The sequence below is a fragment of the Canis lupus genome, chromosome 4 (assembly GCF_048164855.1).
Source record: "Canis lupus baileyi chromosome 4, mCanLup2.hap1, whole genome shotgun sequence".
NCBI classification, from domain to species: Eukaryota; Metazoa; Chordata; class Mammalia; order Carnivora; family Canidae; genus Canis; species Canis lupus.
In genome coordinates this window covers 52,390,791-52,413,418 of record NC_132841.1, presented here as the reverse complement: position 1 = coordinate 52,413,418, position 22,628 = coordinate 52,390,791, and the positions used below count along the sequence as shown (strand labels likewise).

General features: G+C 38.9%; 1 protein-coding gene across 15 annotated transcripts in view; it reads right to left on the bottom strand.

Annotated features, from left to right (window-relative positions):
* Window positions 1-22,628, bottom strand: part of EBF1 (EBF transcription factor 1) — a 393,004-nt gene that overhangs the window by 93,882 nt on the left and 276,494 nt on the right. For 8 of the 15 annotated variants that reach the window (XM_072824327.1, XM_072824319.1, XM_072824323.1 and 5 more), the window contains one exon: window positions 2,424-2,557. In XM_072824327.1, coding sequence (XP_072680428.1) covers window positions 2,424-2,557 — 134 coding nt within the window. The remainder of the gene's footprint in view (window positions 1-2,423; window positions 2,558-22,628) is intronic. The other 7 variants (XM_072824320.1, XM_072824324.1, XM_072824322.1 and 4 more) reach the window with 1 other exon arrangement.

The following is a 22,628-nucleotide window of genomic DNA, read 5'->3' as shown; positions in this document are numbered from 1 at the left end:
TAAAATCCTCCACCCAGACACCCAAACTAATGTTATAGAGGATTTACTTATTTTAAAATAATATCCACATTTTGGAAATTCCTGGTAGGTTTGCACTGGGAAAGGGTCATAGTTGATTTATGACATAGTCACACATGAGAGCAGTTTGGGAGGAGGAGGTGGCCAAAGAAGGAGCATGCATTCCCCAGCCTCACCTCCTAGTTGGATCCATTAAGATCCACCGTGAGGGGTTTCTGGTACATGCAAGACAGTGGCAGTGGACACACTGAAGAAGGAGGAAGACAAAGGTATGGCTTTACTGGGGTATTTTTTTTTCATAATTTGTATTGATTTTGTCATATGGAAACAGATACTTGGAAGCAATCTGGATTAGTCTAAATTAGAATTTTGTCTTTCTTACCTTTTCCCAAGAGAGGGCAAGAATGTGGGCAGACAGAGAGGAAACACAAGGACCGTGACTAGGAACAAGGTGGAAGTACAAATTAATGATCTCCTGGTATGTCAAAGCCCTTGTTCCATAACCAATGTAGTGTTGGGCAAAGACAGACACAAAGCTTTAAAAGAAACTTCAGACTAACCCACTTTATTCTCAGAGGTTCAGTAAGACTTACTGCCAATTCTGAGTCCCACTTCTCAGGTCTCTATAATATGGAGCAAGAAGTCCATATTATATTTATTCTTCCCCTCTCCCAACTTCCAGGATAAGCAACAGAATTAGGGATAGAAAGGGATGAATTTATAGCTTACAAGACCTGGGAGAAGCTGTCCTTGGGAGGAATGCTGTCTCCAGCAGGGATGAAGACACCAGACTAGCAGCAAAATATGCCATGTATGTGATGCTTCTAATTTTACAACCCAACGTTCCAACAAAGAATGGGGTACAATTGGCAGCAGGAGCTCAATCCACTTCTTGTGCCTGGGATGTTCCATCCAACTTGGACAACAATTAGTTTGGTGGACTGAGAAGCCCATCCCTGATTCAGTTTTACAAGAGCTTTGATTCTCTGGCCAAGTGCATGCTGCTAGTTGGCGGCATGGGAAACACAAAAGCAATGGACCCACAGGCTGACAAGAGGCTGGCCCGAGTGAGTTACTGGCAGTGAGAAGTGCACACAGAAGGCTTAAAAAGAAAGACCGGCTCTGCTTTGGAAAGATAAAAATACTCAAAGATCACAGTCTTTACTCTGCTTACCTCTGTGGCCTGTCTAGAGAGAAGACACAAAGTATCTAGATGGTCTAAACAGTGGTGTCATGGGAGGACAGCCAGGAATGGAAATAAAAAATCTGAGTTCTAGCTCCTGTTCTGCTACTGACTTCTGTGGCTGCATACATATGATCCATACTTCATGGGCTTCCAGTAGCTGTTTGGGGGTTTTGTAACTATATATCTAACTCTCAGCCTTAGTGTCTTTATCAAGAACAGATTAAGGCTAAGAGTATTTATCCCATGCTGCAGAGGAAAGGATTGAGATGATCTGTGTCAATAACTGAGCACAGTGCCTAGTTACAGAAAGTCTCAATAAAGTTTAGTGATTCACACAACTGCTTGTAAAACAAACAGCATGGACAAGATCAGTGGTACCTTATGGGCCTAACATGAGTTTTATTCTAAACTTTGGGGAAGTGAAAGAGAAGGAGCTCTGGGCACGCTGGATGAGAAATCCAGGCTCAAAACATAGAAAGAAAGCAAAGGCAAGTTTTCCACGGCATCTATATAATAGTGAGGTTCATGTTTTATAATCTTGAGCTAATGTTGATTATTGCTAGACAAGTCAACTGGCAGGTTAAAATAATGATCACAGTGCTTAGGAAGCACTATACACACAGAACAAAGTCATTTTCACATGGTTGTGGTCACATACTGAGATGCCTGTGAGCTGTAAATTCCTAGGGCTGGAACAAGCCTTTGGTTCTTCAAGGGTGTCCTGGGAAATCACTCATTCTTGGATGAAGAATCACTGAATAAGTCAAGATCCATCTACACCTGCATTGTTACTGTCATATGAATGGTGTTCCTTGAAGATGGGCCTACAGTAGATCCCATCTACAACTATTCACAGATTATCACCTTGTTAAAGTTTGAAGGCTTTTCCTCTATATTTTGTGACTTTGGATCTCCTTTCCAATTTCCAATGTACAATAGGGCCTCCTCACCATGGCTAGCATAAGAGGACAAATGACAAAACAAAAACAAAGCTCTCCTGGTGCTTACGGGCCAGAGGATGGAAGTCATTCCAGTAGAGAGTGGCACTTCCAGGTATACCCAACCCAGGTCCTCTACTTTCCCAGAGTTCTGCAGACTAGAGCTGGCCCACCCAGGGTGGCACCACGAAATTCTACACACACTCTATTAGAAATTCAAGTGTAGACAGTATCCTCAACTAGACCAAGCTATTAGATATTAATGTTCAGACAACACCTACCTCACTCCAGACCAGCATGGTACCGAATATGACCTGTAACCCATCAAAGAAATTGTCCCCTATGATGATCACAGTCGCGCCTCCCGTCGTCCATCCTTCACTCGGGCTGATGGCTTTGATACAGGGAGTAGCTGCTTTTCAACACACATGAAAAAGAGAAGGAGTCTGCTGTTAGAACCAAACTTTAATGATGGAGACTTGAGAAAAAGAAAAAAAAATATATCTTTTATCTTTTCACTAACAGAAAGTCCCCCAAGATCTCAGCATTTCCTAGCTGCTTTAGGACCTGAAACCTAAGGGTGCAATTTCAGTTTTTAAAAGCTTTTTTTTTTCATTGTTTCTATTGACATACATATATTTTGCCCAATTATTTTCAAACCTGAAATCTTATGAAATAAAACACAGAAGCAAAATTTAATTTGTGAGAAGCTAAAAATAAAAAAAGAATGGGTGGCTTTTTGGAACACACTGGAGACCTTATAGAATTGCTTCATAATTAGACATTCTTCCCGAAAAGAAAATCGATACATTTTTAGATAAGCATTTCTGTCCAAAGGGAAGTGAGAAAGAAAGGCCGAAACAAGAAAATATTCTTGCTCCGTGCCTTCTATCTGTAACACTAACACAGCAACATTCTTCATTAGTAGTCATTAAGGTTTTTCTCAACCAATATCATGAATCCCATTTTATAGATGTAAAGTATGCAGGTCACCCAGGGTGAATTATGTAACCAAATAGCTGTCAGGGCTGAACCACAGAAAGTCCCATGACCTTTGCTGTGTTGCCATTTCCAGGCATAAAACTCTTAAATAGACTTTTTAAAAATTTCATATCTCTTCTCTTTCCACTATAAATGGCCCTTGGAGGTGGGAAATTATTCGCAAATACTATGATTCCAAACAGACTAGAGGTGGCTTGCCTGGTGAGCATGGCGTACTTTCAACAGAATTGCTAGGCATAAATGTAATTGTAGGATTATGTTTTTGAAATGTCTCAGAAGGCACCAAGGGTTCTTAACTCCATGATGCCATGTTGTTATTCTCATGATTACTTTTATGAACAAGAACAAAGCAAAATTCTAAAGCTAGGGAGATATTTTGCAAGGAGAGGAAACAAGACCCTTCTCTTTAATAAACAGTTTATTAAGTATCCAAGACTGACTTTCCAAATATTGAAGCCAATGGGAGCACCAGTTAATTTTAATGGGAATAAGCTGGGGAAAAAAACTATTGGGCTTTGTCAAATTTGGCAAAATATCACGCTTTAACTTTTGCAAGAAGAAAAGAAAATATAAAGCCTAGCCCAGTGGGACCATTGCTCACGTGCCACCACACAAACAAGTAGAATGGGTTTGATTTTGATTCAAATTCATCTTATAAAATAGCACAGAGAAATTAGGAAATATCCAAACTAAACATTTCATGTTGGCTGAACTCATAGTAATGCATTTACAACTAAAACTGGGCAGTTCAGATGCCTTTTCTCTCCTTCACTTTCTCCCAAAAACAAAATAATTAATCAAGAAAATGTAAATGATTCATGACTTGAAAATTTTTGTCCAATTTTTAACACACATAAAGATTGTGATCAATGCTCCACAGGCACAGGACTTTTTCTTAAGCAGAATTTTTCCTTAAAAGTAAAGATGTTTAAATGCATGCTTGAGTATTCCCAAACCAATGATAGCATACGACGCATGACTTCAAGAAATTTATAAGAGAAATAAAGCACATTTAAAAACTATATAGAATTCCTAAAATAAAAGCAGTTTGGAAACATTCTAGTTAATGTCTCAAAATTTCAATTCTTATTTCTAAGTCAGAGTACTTAGTTGCTAAAGTAGGGTAGAAAGGGAGCCATATCTCCAAATACTTCTGAGAACAGGATCTTGGTTTAACTGAACTTGTCTGTTCAAAGAGACTTGCCTAATGACAGAGTGTGAAATCCAATGGTATGATTAAATAAATGCTCACCATGTGACTACTCTCATAAACAACAAAACAGTTGTTTAGGGTGTTTATTATCTGTATTAACTTTCTTTTAATTTTTAAAATTTTATTTTTGTAATCATGCAAATTTCTTTGGATAAGTATATTTCTTTAGATATTTCTTAAAATAAGTATGGATCTTTCAGGCTTACTTATCATTGTACAAAGGAGGCAGAATGGTGTTGGTCTATCTCTGAGAGACTCTCCTATACTAAAGACAATCTGTTAGCATGGTCAAGCTGGTTTTAGACTTGGTCCTCTCCCACTTCTTTCCATTTGTTTTTTATAGGATAAAGAAGGCATGTAAGTGTCTGTATATATATGTGTGTGTGTGTGTGTGTACATATGTGCTTTCAAACACTTCCTAAGGAAAGTGATAATGTTTTCAAATTCTGTGAGCAATAAACCAGAAACAAAGCTAAGTGTCAACTAGCCAGAGGAAAGAAAGATCATCAAGCTTCCAGAGATAAGCTGGTGAGGAGACAATATGTGACACCATTTTCTTAGCTTTCTGGTGAATAAAATAGGGGGTATTTCATGAAAACAGTGACGTACCCCTTGGTCCATCCTACCTCTATACACAACGATCCATTGTTCTATCTTAGAGACTAGATGTCATTCCTAGAACAAGTTAGTTATGTAGACCTTTGTAAAGCTGGGCTTCAAGGCATTCTAAAGGTGCTTCTATACATCTGTGTGGCATAGCAGTCTTGAGGGGAAACTCTGTGGTATTTCCCCACTGGAAAATTTGGAAAATATGTAAAGGACTCATGTGCCGTTACACCGATGGGGGGTGGGTGGGCAAAGAGATGTTATTGGCATTTAGTGCCAGGAAGTCAAAGATGCTAACTATTCAACAATGCAGGGGATAGTTCCGCCAAATGAAGAACTCTAAAGTGTCAATAATGCAAGGTAGAAGACACTGTGACTAGCTAAGCAGATCAGGCCTGAGAGCAGTTGTTAACACTCACAGATCCATACAGGCCAAGGCAAAACTACAAATGAATACAGCAGCTCAGAGTCTCAGAACAAGCATGAGATGGATGGCTCCTGATGCCAAGAATTGGAGAAGTTCTAGCCACTGGTATCCCCACACCAGTGCTTGCCCAGTGCAGTTTGGGCTTCTGATCTTTTGAAAGAGGTTGAGAACCAGATTTTTATGTGAATTTCCCAATCTCTAAATGCTGGCAGCTAATTCAAATTTTTTAAACTTACAGGTGGTAAACAAAATATTTATCATCTAACTTTAACTCCTAGGCCACCGTTTTACCCCTTTATCTTAGTCACAAACAAACTTGCCAGAGTAAAAGCAGTCCAGGAAATACTTGCAAATGTGCCTACCACTACAGGTACCCAAAAGTTCGCTGCAGTATCCACAGTAAAAAATCCAAGCATCTAGGTGCCTCCAATAAGAGAGTGGCCAAATAAATGATGGTATATCCATACTACAGAGTATTAGGAATGTCATTTGAATGGATGGAAAAGATTTTTCCAAACTAACATGGAAAGATGACAAAGTATGTTAGTAAGTAAAAAAGCAATTGGTAGTCTAATGAACAGTGTGATCCTGTTAACTTAAAAAAATGACATATATGAGCCCATAGACACACCTGTGTTTGTGTGTATGTAGTTACATGTGAACAAAGATCTGGAAGGATGTATAGCCACGGTCTCCAGTGGGTCCATATGAAACACAGCAATGTGACTGCAATGGGGCTGAGGGGGCAAGGAGACCATTAAATTTACTCTTAAAAACGTGGTATGGTTTGAATATTTTCCATAAACACACATTAAGGTAATATGTTATCATAATAAAAATTAAATAACAGCATTTAATTTTGTAAGAGATAAAGGTTGTACTATTTAGAACAAATTGATACTAATTTAAAAAAAAAAAAAAAAAGGTCCAGCTGTGCTGATTAACAGATCCTGAGCCTCTCCTCTCTTCTTTCTGGGTAAGCTTTACTCTGAGAAAGCCCAGATCACATCTGAAGTAGCCAAGGACTTGTTTTTCTTTCACTCAGGATATCCAAAAAGACACAGAGAGGAAGAAAGGAGAGATCATTTTTAATAGTCATGGTGGATGTGTTCAGTAGAATTTGAAGGTGAGAATATTTACAAATGAATTCAGTCCAACCCAAGAGTGTAATAATCAATACAATTCTATCTCCATGAAAATATTACAAAATTGGGGAAGGGAGTGGATTTGATTGAATACAAAACCACTTTCACCAGCCAAATCTTGATTTAATTAATAAAAGATTCTTCTTCACCAAGGAATTTTCACACTCTTGGTAACCACAAGGACAGAGAGTCAAATCCTGGTTCTAAATCTCATTAAAAATAAAAGTTGAAGTTGATTTTTTTTGGTCTTTTTTTTTTTTTCTTTTTTACCTCTTCCCCCACCCCCAACAGCCACCAAAGTAGAGGAGATTTTCTTTCCTTCAAACTATGACAATAACATGATTACCCCACCACAGTTTAGCATAATGGCTCTGAAATGCTCGTGGCACATTGCAGAGTTAAAGTGGAAATTATTAGGTAGCTCTTCTTTGTTATAATAATGATCACTCCACAAATAAAAGCTCTTCTCCCAAAGGTACTGCAAGGCACAAAATGCTAATTCTGAAGATTATGTGTGTGCTTTTATTAAATATTACCATGCCCTGCCTGTTTGAGGGCTTCTCTGCTCTGATTGTTTTATGAGTACCATGTTAATGTCATTCCCATCTTGCTAGCAGCAGGCACACATTTTAGCGTTTGTATGAGAGTTGATCAAAGGCCACGTGCTGGGGGAATTGCTGAGAAAACACGGACAAGCGATAAAAATCTAACAGATTAATTGGTTTAAATTTCATTTCAGGGTGTTGAACTTTGGCTCGGGACTCTAATACTACACCGTGAGTCAGGGCCTAATTACCAGATTTCCAATTTGCTTCTGAACAATGGTCGTGGTGAGAAGAAAAAGAGAGGGAAGAATGAAAAGAAGAAGAAAGAAGAAGAAGAAAAGAAAGAAAGAAAGAAGAAAGAAAAGAAAGAAAGAAAGAAAGAAAGAAAGAAAGAAAGAAAGAAAGAAAGAAAGAGAAAGAAAGAAAGAAAGAAAGAAAGAAAGAAAGAAAGAAAGAAAGAAAGAAAGAAAGAAAGAAAGAAAGAAAGAAAGGAAGGAAGGAAGAAGAAAGAGAGAGAGGGAGGGAGGGAGGGAGGGAATCATTCGGTCTCCAGTACATATTAACTACTAATGCTCTGTGTGTAGACGATCCAGAGCATTTATATTTCCTTCCAATGGCCACAGAAGGCAGAAGAAATCACAGATGCCCTCAGCAGTTTAAAATTCTCTGATTTACAGAATCAATGTTACAAGATTCAAGTGCCTGCTCACTCGCATTGGAAGCATCAGGCTCTTTATAGCAAGGTAAATTTGTAAGTTAAAATTGTGCCTTAGCCTCCAATAGAAATGATCTATTTCATTGATAGAAAGCAAGTGCCAGGAAAGCCATGTTTACCTCAGGGTTTATGGGTGGCCTTGGGAATAAGGGTTAATTGAGCTCAGAGGTGCCTGCCCATTGAGGTGAATTAGTGGTGTGTGCCGCTATCAGCAGGGTCCTGGGGCTGCTCTTACTTTTGCCTCCGAAATCTTTGTACTGTGATCAATACTTCAGTTGTTTGGAGTAGCAGTGTAGATGACCTGGGTGCAAGATTTATTATCTCTTATCTCCAAAATGAGGCTTTGTGACAGTTGTTCTTTTACAGAAGCCTCATTAGAGATGTATTGTTTGGCTCTTTTCTCCATTCCTGTATTTATATGTGCTGGGGAAACAGCATTTCATCAGTTGGTAAAATGTATAAATTTAGAAATGTTCTAATCCCATTCTAAACCTCAAGATAAAATTCCACTAAAATGGATATTCAGCTCATTTTCTATTTCTATTGTGTACAGCATATGAAAAGATGTAAACTCTCCTTTTCCAGCATTCTGTTAGCCAGAGCTCTCTATTAATGAGCATTTTGATGGAGCAGATAACTGATGCTTACAATGGAGGTGACGATGCTGGCACTAGTCCTTAACTGGCTCCTGAATAAAGACAGAAAGATGCAATTATGTATGTTAAGTTGTTTTAACATCCAGAGTATTATGGTATTTGCAAATGGGCAACAGCTCCAGCTGTTCAAATTCCACCTCTCTCACTCAGTGAGACCTTGAAGCAGTCACTTAGCCTCTCTAAAGGTCTCCCCCCTCGAAGCAGTGGTTTCTGCTCACAGACTTGTGGCAAAATGCAGGTGTCTGCTGGTGTTTTGTTGTTTTCCTATGGGCCGGGCACATAGCATGCTAGTTGCTGCTATAATAATTATCGTTATCACCAGTTCCCCATTAGTGAGAGTTTATTTATTCACTAGAATACCCAATAGTCTCGTCATTCCAGGTTGTGTAGTTTTCCTAGGAACTTCCAATCCCGTCACTTGCTAACCTAGCCAGCTACATTTACTGAAGAGGTGGATTTGGCATCAGTCCCTACAAGGTGCAATGGTTTGGGTTTTTTGTTTGTTTGTTTGTTTGTTTGTTAAGGCTCTCATTTGCCTGGAATGAATATAAATGGTGATCTTTTCAGAAATAAGGAACTGACTTTACTGTTGTTGTCCCAAATTTTTGAGACTTGTGAAAACCATGAACTCACCCCATTCCTGTAGGATACCTGTGACTTCATATAATCTCAGGCCTTTAATCCCTGTAGCTATTGGATTTTGGTGAAGCTGTGTTTGAGAGCAGGCCTGTCCCAAAGATCGACAGAACTCAAAGTACTCCTACGTGGACTCAACACACACATATCTGCCTTTCATGTTAAGTCAAAACAATTGCTCTTGCTGCGTATTTTAACTGAAATGATTACTCTCTTGACTACTCCCAGATCAGCAGCATCAACATCTGCATATTCTTTGATCCTGAAAACTGGCAGCTACTGGCCAGGGAGGAGGACAAGCAGAAAGTTCTCCCCTAGTGGGAAGACTGACCCTCTATCTTTTTACCATGTACAGGATGTAAAACTGTTCCGGGTTCACCAACCTTCCAACTGGATGCCTTGGAAACCCACAGCAGTCATAATGCCCAACCCAAACCCTAGCACCAGCAGGTGCAAACCTCACTGTCAGATTGCTAACCTCACCACAGACTCCTAGTCAGCTAGTAAACAAATACACATAGCTCTCGAATACAAATAAACAAATAAATAAAACTCTTGAATTACTAGGTTTATTTCTGCCTTCTTTTATTTTTTTTCAGTAATTGCTTTATGCAGTTAAGCATTTTATTGTTTTAGTAGGGTCTTCATTTTGTTTTGTTATTGGTCTGCATTTATTACCCCATCCACTAGCTCATCTAGATATTACTTGGCAAAGAATAATATATTATATATGCAAAGAGATTCTGCCTCTGTGTGTGTGTGTGTCTGTGTGTGTGTGTCACTTTGAAGAGAAATGTAACCCATGATACAGAGATTTCTCAGTACCAGATGCAATTAAATCTATTAAATATTAAATGAGGAGATTGAGAATTTCAAGTGTTTTTCATCCTTTATTCCAAAATGACTTTATTTGGCAAAGCCCTTCATTTTGACAACACTAATGGCTCTCACAGAAAAGGAGAAGAGAAAAAATTCATAGTCAGTGGATGGAAACGTAGTTCCAACATCCATCTACATTAACACAGAGTTAACCTAATGTGAATATCTAGGTGTATCTCAGTTTAGCTAAGTTCCAAGCTATGCCGTTTGCTAAATGCAGAGCAAGCCCAAATAGGAACCATTAGCTTTCTGTTTAATTTGCAGCTTTCTTACTCTATACTGAATCAGCAAAATTTTTCAACAATCAGTGGACATAGACCTGAGCAAGGGAAGGACAGAAATCCTAGTGCAACAACTGTAATCTAAACATTTTAAGGCAAGCACTTTTAGATTTCTGAGTTTGTCTATCTGAGATCCATAACTCTGCGCAGGTTCAGTAACAGGGTTATTTAACAATTTAGCAGTGAAAAATCTTGACATTTTGATGTACCTGTAACTTCTAAATTGCACTTGAAAGACTTGTTGAAGGCTTTTTGATTCAATGACATGCAACACAGCATTGTTTCATAATATGCAAAAATTGTTTGTTAACACTTCGGAAGCTCAGAATTTTATAACTCAAGGAGGTGAGAATGTGCTGTTTTCCACTTCATGTTTGATCTGCCAAATCCAAAATTAAAATGTACAAAATATTAATCCTACAACAACTAACGGCAAATAACTGCCACCAGGGTTTTTTTTTCTTTTCTTTTTTTCTCTTGTTCTATGATCATCAGCCACACCGTTGGAAAAAAAAATTATGGTGGAAAGTGAGATAACCCTCAAAATGAATTATTCATGGATCCAATTGTGATATTTGTTGCAACAATAGTAAATTCACTTGCCTCTGATTATACAATAAGTAAATAACTCTTCCTGACAAGGAGAACTTTCATGCACAAAATTATTTTTAGCCTAATTCTCCGTATTATCCTGTTATAAGAAAAGTTCTAGATATGAAAGCTAGGGAAGAAAGGGAAATGAAAATAACTTTCCAAAAATGGACAGCCAATACTGTGAAAAGAGGAAACAATTTACAGGTTAAAAAAAAAAAAAAAAACATGGAAGTGCTTCTTCAAGGAATACTCAAGTCTTTATTCACAGGCAATCTTCTTGGGCCTGGAAAATCATAAAGTCAAATATGAGCAAGTCTAGTGGAAAATCTGTGATGTTAATCTTGGCTGGAGTCGTATTTTTAACAGGCCTTGAATGTGTGTGCCGGATTATCCAGATGGTCATACAGGAATCGGCCTGATAGGATTAAACCTTTATGCTGAACTCTGCTCCATCTGTTCGCCAAGGTTTGCCTTTCCTTATCTGAATATGAATTTTTAGCCGCCTTGTGTCTGGGAGCCGGACTAAATTCAACATTGAAAACATATCTGTGTGCAGATAATTTAACATTTCATTAGTTAGTCTCAGTTGAGATCAGCTTGGTCTTGTTCTCAAAAACATTTTTGCAAAGAATTTACCTAAGAAGGAATTTAAAACTATGTAGGCTCTTTCATTATTGTTGTAAGAGGCTTTAGTCTTTCTCCTACTGAATTCTAGGACTCATTCAAGTCACTGTCATAGCACGAGTTTACACTGATATTTGCCCATAAAGATATTTGCCCATAAAGGTCAAAAAGGAAGACTTGGTATTCTCTCTGCAGAGTCTATGAGAAAAGATGATATACACTTCAGACTCGATGAATGATCCAAGCAGAATATTCACGTATGTTTTTTTTTTCATTACAAGAAGATTGGTATTCATCCTCATTTGATAAAATGAGCTACCATAGCCATTTCTATCATTTTCAGGAGAATCTCCATGTTTTTCAGGAGGCTTTTTTTAAGGGGCAGGGGTTTGTAACTCAGAGTTTCATCTTGAATGAAACAGGCTAATGTCTATTTTGCTCTCCTGTGCATACATCCCTAGAAGAGGTGAAGTTACTTATTTTTCAGCTGGAAAAGTAGGCTGGGGCAAGTTTCAGGCCAGAGGCCAGTAAGTAACCAATAAGCCAGAGCCTGATAGATGGTGCTGGGGTTTCCAACCCTGTGACAAAGGAAAAGGGAGGAAAGGGAGGGCTGTGACTGCTGGGCTCAGCAAAGCAGACAACATGCAAGTGAATGAATAAGTTCTGCAAAAGAAGGATCTTTTAGAATCCTCCTTTGGGGCTGGTTTATGGCAATGTGATCATCAAATGTGCTCAACGTAGGCTTGTGATGGAAACAACTTAAGAGACTGCAGCCTGAAGAGCTTGAGTCTTAAGATATAAGATCCCTCTAGCAGTCTAGGAGGGCTCCACTGTTTTCCATAATCCCCTTGGTAACATTGGCTCTTGGCCTTATGCCATCATAAATGGTAGGGGCCAGCAGCTCATCAAAAAATTCAGGCTTTTTCACAGACAGGTCTAGTTATTATGTTTACACAGTACCCTTAACTGGACAGCTAGAGGGCAGAAAGCAGTGAAACTTTGCATTCGAGCTTAAGGTGATTTGCATATATTGGTACAAATGTACATACAACATTTTATAAAACATATGTCTATGGCATGTGTTTTTGTCAAGAATTGTAGAAGAGTGATAAAAGGTGGCTCCCCTTCAGGAAGTAGGTGATCCTAAGTGATGAAGCTCCCTCTAAGTAATGACTTGTACAATGAACACACAGCCCTAGTGTCTATTCTCCACATTGTATTGTAAACGAGGACAGTGGATGTTCAATCTCATTACTGAATCTGCTTTGCCAATATGGTAGTCACTAGCCATATACTGCTACTGAAATTTAATTTTTAATTAAAATTATTTTCTTGGTCATACTAGCCACATTTCAAGTGGTCAATAGCTACATGTGACTAGTGACTATCACATCAGACAGCACAGAGTTCATTTCCATCATCACAGAAAGTCATATCAGGCAGCATTGATCTAAGGATCGAGTTTAAATAACTGAGCCTGTAATTGATAAAGAACAATCAGAGCTACCATTTATGAGGTACCATCCATATACCAGGAACTGTGCTAGGAATAACTAATCTCTAATCCCTTCAACAATGATCACAAAATCCAGTGCTCACAGAGCCAAGCAGGAAAGTCAGTAAATCAAATGGTCTAGGGATAACAAAATGGGAGACATGCACGTTGTGGCTAATCATAGAGTATATACCCTACCCAAAAGGGACACAACTTCTCAGTTTGGCCTAAGTGTTGCCATTTGAAAATGGCTCCAACACTACCAGCTCTTCTGAATATAAAGAGAATTTGCAAACCTGGATTTTAGGTAAAATCTCTTTATTTTCTATTGTAAAGCAACAAATACACACTTTCTTAAAGCACCATGCAAACCAAACTACACATGGCTTAGAGCTAGAGTCAATTCACGATTTGATCCGCTAGTGAACATCTTTATTTTTGAAGGGCCAAGAATCACCTTTTAGTTATTAATCTCTGCAACTATACAACTAATACTGCCCACTGACTCATCAAACAATAAACCCAAACCACAACCCCTGCCAATTCTCCTTCTGATTGTTAAAGGCTTCTCCCATAACAACGTAAAGGTCCCCAGCTAGCCTACTTCCACTATGTAGAAGGTTTTCCAGAAGCAGTTTGAGAGACCAGCTCCCAGCTCCTGAAAGATTTCTACCGTCATCATGCAAGACAGCATAGATAGTGACTTTTTAAGGAAATCATGTTTTGAATGTGAGCAGCATCTAAAAATCAACCTGGCTCAACCTTCAGTAATGCACAACTCCTGCTCTGTGCCTTTCAGAATAGTAATGCTTCTATTTCTCTTCATGACCAAGGCTGCTGCTGCTCACGTATTTGACTGAATTTTTATTATTGAGAGTCTTATCGTTTTAAGCCAGTTTCCTCTCCTCCCTGACACATTCAGTGACGCTGCACTCCAGTGTTTGTTACAGCCCAGATGTTTCCGTGGTGATGATCAGTGACGTCACAAAGCACCGGAATGTGTATCATCAAATGTATCCAGACAGAGGAGCAAAGTAGAGTGGACATGGTGACTGACTCAACTTCCTCAAAAATTACTCTTTGGAGTCTGGGCTGTTCCATATGGGCTGCAAAGAGCAAACACTCACACTTGCTTGTTTGTAATTCATTTCTACTATCGGATTATTAATTATGTGCTAAATCTCGCCTACATACCAAAACCCAGATTAACCTTCCACATATGCCAGCTTTCAAAATGTTACTGCTCTGTTCGAAAGCTTTCTGTTTTCCCCTTGGCCTATGGATCAAGTCCACCCTCGTGAGTCTGGCCAGTTCTCCCCTTCCAACCTCATTCCCCATCTCTCTCAAACTGGAAGCAGGACTTGGCAACAGTTGGGACCACTGGCTCTCGATTCAGGAGGCCTAAGCTCACATTACAGCTTCATCATTTACCAGTTTGGGCAAATTGCTTTTCTTAAGCCTCAGTTTCTATTGCTTTAATTGGGAATAACAATAAGAGAACTCATCTCATGAGGTTGTTGTGGGGTTTAAATAAATTAATCCATGTGCACAGAGCTCTGCATGGAGTAAGCAATGAACAAATGTGAGATAGAATGAAAAAGATGAGATGTTGCAGGAGAAGGAGAAGGAATATAAAGAAAAAGAAAATGAAGATGATGACAGGCTCTCTAAATTCACTGTTTCCAAATGTGCTTTGCACATCTCCACCATTTCTTTTTCAGGAAAGTTCTACCCAAACAATACTGTACCATAAAGACTAGTCTTCTGCATGAAACAGTTTCTTCCTATCCCAGGCTATAAAATACTTTTTGGTGAATTTCTTCATCTCTTTCCCATTCATTTGTCACTAATTGCACTTTGTCTTGAACTTTTATCTTGATATGTATGTATGTGGATAGCTGGGGCTATATGGGTCTGCAAATCAACCCAAAGTCAACACATCTGCTGCAGGCAGGGACCTCATTCATTCACAAACTGGTTAGACAGTACTCCATACGTAACCAATACCTGACAATTAACTAGCATTGTTAAGTCTTCAAAGGGTTTGCCCATGCATTTTCTCAATTATTCTCAGTATCAACCCTGAGGAGCAGACAAGCAGCTGTTTATTCTAAATTCCACTTTACAAATGAGGTAACTGAATTTGAGAGACTCACTTGAACTTGAGACTTTTGAGAGTCCACACTGGTTGATAAAGTCAAATATTTAAAACACACAAACTACCCTTCAATTTTGGTATTTATCTAAAATTTCTGCTCAGTTTGGCTAAAACATTCACTTCAATCATGCAAATACTACAGCCAAAATCCCATAAAATCTTAGTTGTGCAATTCCTATTCCCAAGATAGAGTGCAGATATTTATTAACTTTACAGAATATTACTACTCTATTTCCAAGCAAAGTTATTTTCCCCCTAAGACTCAGCCCCACATATGAGTTATAGTAAAATCTCTCTCTACCTTCTTCTATTTCCAAGTTCAAAAAATGGCATCCTAATATAATACCACAGGTGCCAATTTAAACACAGGAACACTGGAAATACTGCCAGACTTCCAGGCTTAGAAGCATTTCTATTGTTACAAGTTGGTGCTAAACACACAGTCAAAGTCTGAACATCAAATATAAGTGTGGCAGCACTATGAGAACTTAGATTTTTAAAGTCTAGAGCAGTCCCCTTAACTTTCATTTCAATCTGGATATTATCCATCTCAATGGTGTTCATTATAGAATTTTGTGCATACAAAGAAAATAATAAAAGTTTACTGGCTAAATAGGTTATCCTAAAACAGTACCTTAATAACATTTTCTCCAACTTGTTTTTTTTTTTTCTTTTGAGCAACAAGGATTGAATTCCACAGGCTTTCGCTAACCAAATCAAGAAGAGTTTCTAGGATTCTGCCAAAGTTGAAAGGTAGAAGAATCTGAGATCTGACTTTATTGATTTGTTGCACATAATAGTTACTGGAAGGGCACAGCTAGTTTGATGATTCAGCCAGAAGATTTTAGCAAAGAATGACCAAAACTGTGTTTTCCTTCTCTACAAAGAAATGATAAAATACTCTGAAACTGCTGGGACACAGTCCCCGCATCCACAGTCCCATGCATATTGTACTCAAAAACATCTGCTTCAGGCCGGGCATCAAATAGATGCTTACAATCTATTGGCTTTCAATCTCTGCCCCCTCCCCAAAGTAGACAAAGAATAATAAAGAATTAAAGAAAGCTCTCAATTTGTACCAACCACATTCATTTTAATCATTCTAAATTTGTACCAACTACATTCATTTTAATCATTCTAAATAACAGCCAAAGTCTATTACTATTTGTACCTATGTTACATATGCTTATCCTTTGAAATTTTTCTTACTTTGCCCCAAGGTCAGTGAGAGAAACTGACGTGTTGAAACGAGGCCCCAAAGCTGATATTATCTGCACCTCTATTCCCTGTGTTCTCCTGCTGCATGTCTCCCCAGAACTACGGGTGAAGAATGTGGGTTTGAATAACTGGTGTCCTGCTGATTGCAACTGTCAATTAAATAAGCCAGCAACACAGGAGCATATGTTCACATATAAAATATTGATTAATTTTGCAGATTGGGATAAAAATATATTAGTGCTTGGGTTCCGCTTTCATGCTTAGTGGTCAGATAAGTATTCGTCCAATTCAGATCTATTTCTGCACCCTGCGGGCTCCAGAGTGTTACTTTTGTGTTTCACTTTTCTTTTCCTTCTCTGGTTACCGTCTGGTTTCCCATGTCGGTGCCTCTACTATGACTGACCAGCAGCATATGTTTAAGCAGGATTTTAATTACTAGGCCATCTCCCAGCCAACTTGCCCAAGGCAGACTGGCTGAAAAGTCCTACAGTCCACCTCTCAGACTCTTTCTTGCTCGTCTCCAGGTAAATCTCCCCCCCCCCTTTTTTTTCCTGAAGATGCTAAAATCATACTGATGGAATCATATTCATCTGATAAGGATGATGATCACCTAATTTCTATAAAGTTTCATTTCTGTCCACTGAGTATTTCAAGTTGCAGGGCTGGCACAGGGAGATTAAGATGGGGTGCCTGATAGCGTGACGTGATACCAGGATTTTTTATCTTAACCCAGAAAAGCACCTTCCCATATATCACTGCACATGCCAACTAACAAACCCTGGGGATTTAGCACAGATCTGGCTTTTCAATTTGCCTTTGAGTAACTTCGTCAATTTGCTTCAATTGAAGCAGGAATTATATTACATGATCAAATAGCAGGAGAATTTCTCTCCACCTCTGAAGTCCAATGTGAGGAGATTAGCGTTAACTAAACAGTGGGAAAGAACAGTGGTGATGACTGCCTTATGTCAGCTACTTGGAGGCCCAAATGCTACAGATGCAAAAACTGAACTCTTTTTTTCTTTGGCCACAGCCAAATCTTTGAAGGATGGCCTCAGTTTCCCTCATTTGCTAAACAGAGAAAATGATAGTACTGCCCTCCTATGGTGGTTAAGAGTATTAACAGAGATGATACAAAGGGCTTAGCCCTAATCCTAATGGGTAGTAAATGCTCAAAAGTTGCCATCATATCATTAACTCAAAACAGTGTCTAAAACCTACTAGCATTTTACTGGGCAAAGAATTCTATTAGTCTGTGGTTAAGAAGATGCATTGGACCCATATCTCCAAGTCAAAGAGGAACCAATCTACGGGAAATTCTCAAAGCTATTCTTTCAAAAAATGGATCTCAGACCTAGCTCACCTTTCCTCTTAACCCTCTCCCAGATGTCTAATACTTTGCCTCCACATGGAATTTGGACATGCTTATCCCTCTGCCAAAAATGCTCTCTCTTTCTTTGCTTGACAAAATGCTACTCGTTTGTATTTTAAAAGTGTCTCTGATTCTTTAGACTTGGCTGAGTCCCTTTGTTTAAAGCTCTCTTAGTAGTCTGGTGTCTCTCTTTTATAGTGCTTACCATCGTTGCAATTTAAGTCATTCTAAATTATTTTTTGTAATTATTTGCATAATATTCACACACGAACACACACAACGATATACCTCAAAATGTCAAGAGCTGTCCCTGCCTTGTTCATCTTGGCATCCCTATTGTTTAATACAATAGACAATCAATAAGCGTATGCTAAATAGATGAATGAATGAATGAACGAACGAATGAATGAATGAATAAGGAATGAAGTAGAGAAGAATCATCAGAGTTGTCAGTATTTTAAGGAAGTAAACAGAGTAGTTTAAAAGTTGAGAACTCTTCCACTTGTTCTTAACAATCATGAGTACATCCACATTGCACTTCCAAAATCGAAAAGCAGTGGCTCCTTGGAATCTGTTATCCTAATTTTCCTAGGCTGATCTGGCCCCCAGTGGAGCAGCAGGGACTCTATGCTCTTGGGAGCTAAAATTAGCACCAGTAAGCTCCCCCTGCAGTGGGCTCTAATCATGCAAAGGCCCAGGTGGATCTTGCTGACAGATGTTAAGGTTAGAAGGAAGGGTAGCAGCCAGATGAGAAAACAGAGCCACCCCCTTCCGGAGGTACCAGCACTTCCTGTCTTTAGGCCTGGCTGGTTCCTGCCTGCCCACCCCCTCCCCCATGCATCAGTTTCAACACAGTTGCTGCTCTTTCTGTCATTTGAACTCAAATTCTATCTCGGAAATTGATGGGTGATTCTGCCCCTGACAACACAATGTCAGCTTTGCTCAGTGTCCAGCTGGTTCCGTATATATTATCATAATGTGCTGCCTGGGTGGACCCTGGCTGATTCTCTCCCTTGACTCAAATCCTCCTTTCCACACTAATTTCTGCCCTCTGACATATAGACACGACTCGTTTAAAAATAAAAACTGAGTTAACAGCTTGGGAAACATTTTGATTTTTAAAATCCTACAAGGACAGTAAGTCTATTCTAATGGTAAACTAAACTAAAAAGGTTTTCTTTTTAAAAAATTAAACAACATTTGATTCTTTAAAAAAAAAAAAATTGTTTCCCAGGGTCCTGCACTGTTTCCTGATTATTTGAAAGAATTATTACTTCCCCAACCCTTAAGCCCTCTAAAACACTTTCCCAAACTTCAGTCCTGATTTTGTTCTATCCCAGTACCACTTACACTATGACCTACTTAATATTAATTAATCTAGAAGCTATTTTTGTTTAGACTGACTTTCTTTTTCTTTAAATTCAGTCTTGCCCTTAGCAATAACAGAGATCATGACTTTGGAGTACTATGTTTTTGTTTGTTTGCTTGCTTGCATATGCATCAAGATAGACACATAATGATTTAATTTTTTTTTTTTTAATGTTTTCCTCTCATCACCTAAAATCACCTCACATGCTGCATGGGAAACACAGTCTAATAGCTCACTGCTAACCATCAAGTGGTTTCAACACTACAATCTCAGTTAAAGAAATTCAGAGAGAATTTCTGGGTGAGAGCTACCTAAGTGGTTGTACATGCCACACATGGGGACTTTTCTAGGGCCTCCTAGAACCTACTGTTAATCTCTTGCAGTAATGCTCAAGGTGAAGGGAAGCTGGCCTAAGATCTATCCTGTGGAATGACCATCACCTTGGCATTGTGGTGGCCACTCCCCAGGGCAGAGACAGAAGACCTCTCACACAATCAACTGAATTCAAACAACAAATCTTCAGGAGTTGAAGGAATCTATCAAGCTCCTCCTTTAATTGATAAGGAAACTGAGGCCCAAGAAAATCAAAGTACATACTTGAGTCACGCAGCAAGGTAGAGGCAGGATCCGTTTTTATTTATTTATGAAGGTATAACTGAAAATGCTCAAAGATGTTTCAAGCCCGCTCCTAGTCACTGACCCTAAATATCTCCTCTTAATAAGATTAATGACCAGTACACAGAAGCTTTCATTTGCATGTTCATATCACTTGAATCCTCTGAAATTCTCAAGTGAGGGACATTCCTGTGGCAAGTAGGTAGAGAAAGGCCCTCAATTTGGAACAATCAATTATTCAAATAAGCACAATTGGAATTACAATGCTTTTGTAACCAAATATAAGACAAAAAATAGGTTTAAAAAAGTTCTATCATTATGGTCCAAAATACAAGCAGAAAGCATCATTCCTTGCCTCCCACCATGCTCTTCCCCACACACTTTGTGTTCATTAGAATAAGTTAGGTATGGCTCACTCAATTATTAGGTCATTGAAAACACCAAATACTGCAAGTTTCCCAAAGTTGATGGATTGGTCAAGAATTCATATAAGAAAATAGCCTCCCCGAATACATATCAGTTTCCCATGTTATTTGTAGCACGAGGTTTAGTAACCTTTCGGCACCCTAACAAGGAGACTGTTAGTATCCCAACAGTTCTTTAACTCATGGTCTCACACCCCTGCTCTCCTTTTTTCTCTACCTTGTATACATGCCAGGGAGTCCATATGGTCAACAAATGATTTCTACAGAGATGAGTTAGAACATCCTTGCAAATAAATAAAATATTACCGGCCTCCTTCTTATCTTGCCAACATCCTAGAAAACATACCAGTCATCATATAAAATCCGTGGTTTTTTTCTTTTCTTTTTTTTTTTATTTGACTAACAGACTGTGGTATAGCCCTGGGAAAAATAGGTTATTGAAGGAAAATAAGCTATAAGGTAAACATACACAGCACGCCATTAAAAAAGAAAAAAAGGATACACTCTGGGCTAACTTTTGAAAGGTCTATTTAAGATACTAGCATAATTGTCTTCCTTGTACTCAGAAAAAGTAAAAACAGTGGAATAAGAGATGGAAAGAGTTTTAGCATAATATACAGAGCAAGCAAGTTGAAAGTACAGCTCCAAAGTCAGGCTCTCTGGATTTGAACCCTACATATACTACTTATTTGCTGTGCAACTCTGGACAATTTAACTTCTCTTTAATCTAGCACTATGTACGTGGCATAGGAAAGGCTCAATGGGGGTTACCATCATTATTCTTAGTACTATTATCATGCAGAGCTATGTGGTTAGGTAGACCAGGGGTCAAGATTCAGGTCCAATTCTAATTAGTTTTGTGGGTAAGTTACTGATCCTCTCTAAACCCCAGTTTTCTCATCTGTAAAATGGGAATAATAATCATTATAATGTACCAGATTTGTTCGAGGACTTTATAAGTAAAAAAAATTACCCCAGTACTGGCACAGAGTAAATGCTCTGTAAATGTTAGCTAATAATAGCCCCCAAATAGCAACAATAGCAATAATAATAATACTACACATTACCACCAGGCCTGGTCATCACTAAGCAGGGCAGCAAAGTCTGAACACTATTTCTACTTTGCCAGTGGTGCTGTGGGTGGTGTCAGATGCAAATAAGGATAACACAGATCATCTGCTTCACAGTGACCTGTGGCTCCTGAACTCTTTCATCTGCCTAACACTGAGAGCTTACTGGCTATCAAGTCCCCCAACGTTAGGATTTCTGGTGTTACCCACTCCATGGATTACTCTGGGTATCCGCTGAAAAATTGGTCTGCACTTTCATCTGTATTTGTTATCTTGACTTCTTGCCATGTCCTTTTTTATTGCAAGGGAAGACAAAAGACAACTTCCCCACCGCTCACAAAGAAAAAGACCTGATTTAATGCTTGAAAATCTGGCGCCTCTGTGCTATATTCTATGACACATCTGGATATTCTTAGCCCTAATGTTCTGTCCTTTCATCTGTCTTGCTTTTTCAAGTAGGAAAATCAATTGATAAGATGTAATGTGCCATTCTAAGTAACAAAGCATGACATCAATATTTATCTACGGTAACCTGGACTCTTCACCAAATCCTCTGCCCAAGTGGTCCTGGCTGGATTTCTGCCCCAAAACCAGTCATGTGAAGGGCCAATGTCTAAGTGTAAAGCTCTGCATCATTCATCCTTGGCCCTTGTGTTTTGAAGATGCATTTCTGTCAGGAAGCTGGAGAAATGTTACAGACATTCCTTTCGTGATCTTTGGAATCCCAGAGAGACTGCTGTAAGCTTGGGCCAACCTGAACTGCAAAGGCATCAGGGCTGGACCCCAACCCTTCAATTTTTTGGGTAACCCAGCAACCATAAAACTGTGCACGCTCTGAAATTCAACTTACCCTCCCCCCCCCCCCCCCCCCGCAGCATACCATGGGCAAGGAGCACTAAATGGATTTTGACAGAAATTAGCTATGTGAATGTGAGAAGATTACATCCCCTTGTGAGGTCTCAGTTTCCTTCTCTGGAAAATGATAGGTCTTGGATGACCTTCCATACTTCAGTGACTCTTCACTTGACATGAGCTGTCACCATAGTGGGAGAAGAGAGAGAAGTTTGGGATGGTACATTTCTCTTCAATGTTTAGTCTCTATTCATTCATTCAATTTTAGTTTGTTGGGGGTTAGACAAAGAATATACAATTTATAGGCCACATGTAGCCCTCCATTCTAAAGGCCTTAAGAAAGTCTCTACAAGTTCAGAAGAAGTCAATAGGTAAATTCTTTCTAAGCTACATATGCAAAAAGCAAATTGATAAGCCAAGCATCTAGAAAAAGAACTCTCAAAATGTTTGACTTTCTTCCTATTTTGAACACTTGCTCTATCGATAGAATGAGGAGTGATCAAGGGGACTGCTCCCAGGCACAGCCAACTCCCTGGTGAGCTTCCAAGGGCCGGCAGGGAAGAGCAAAGTTATAAGCAACTCAGAGTGA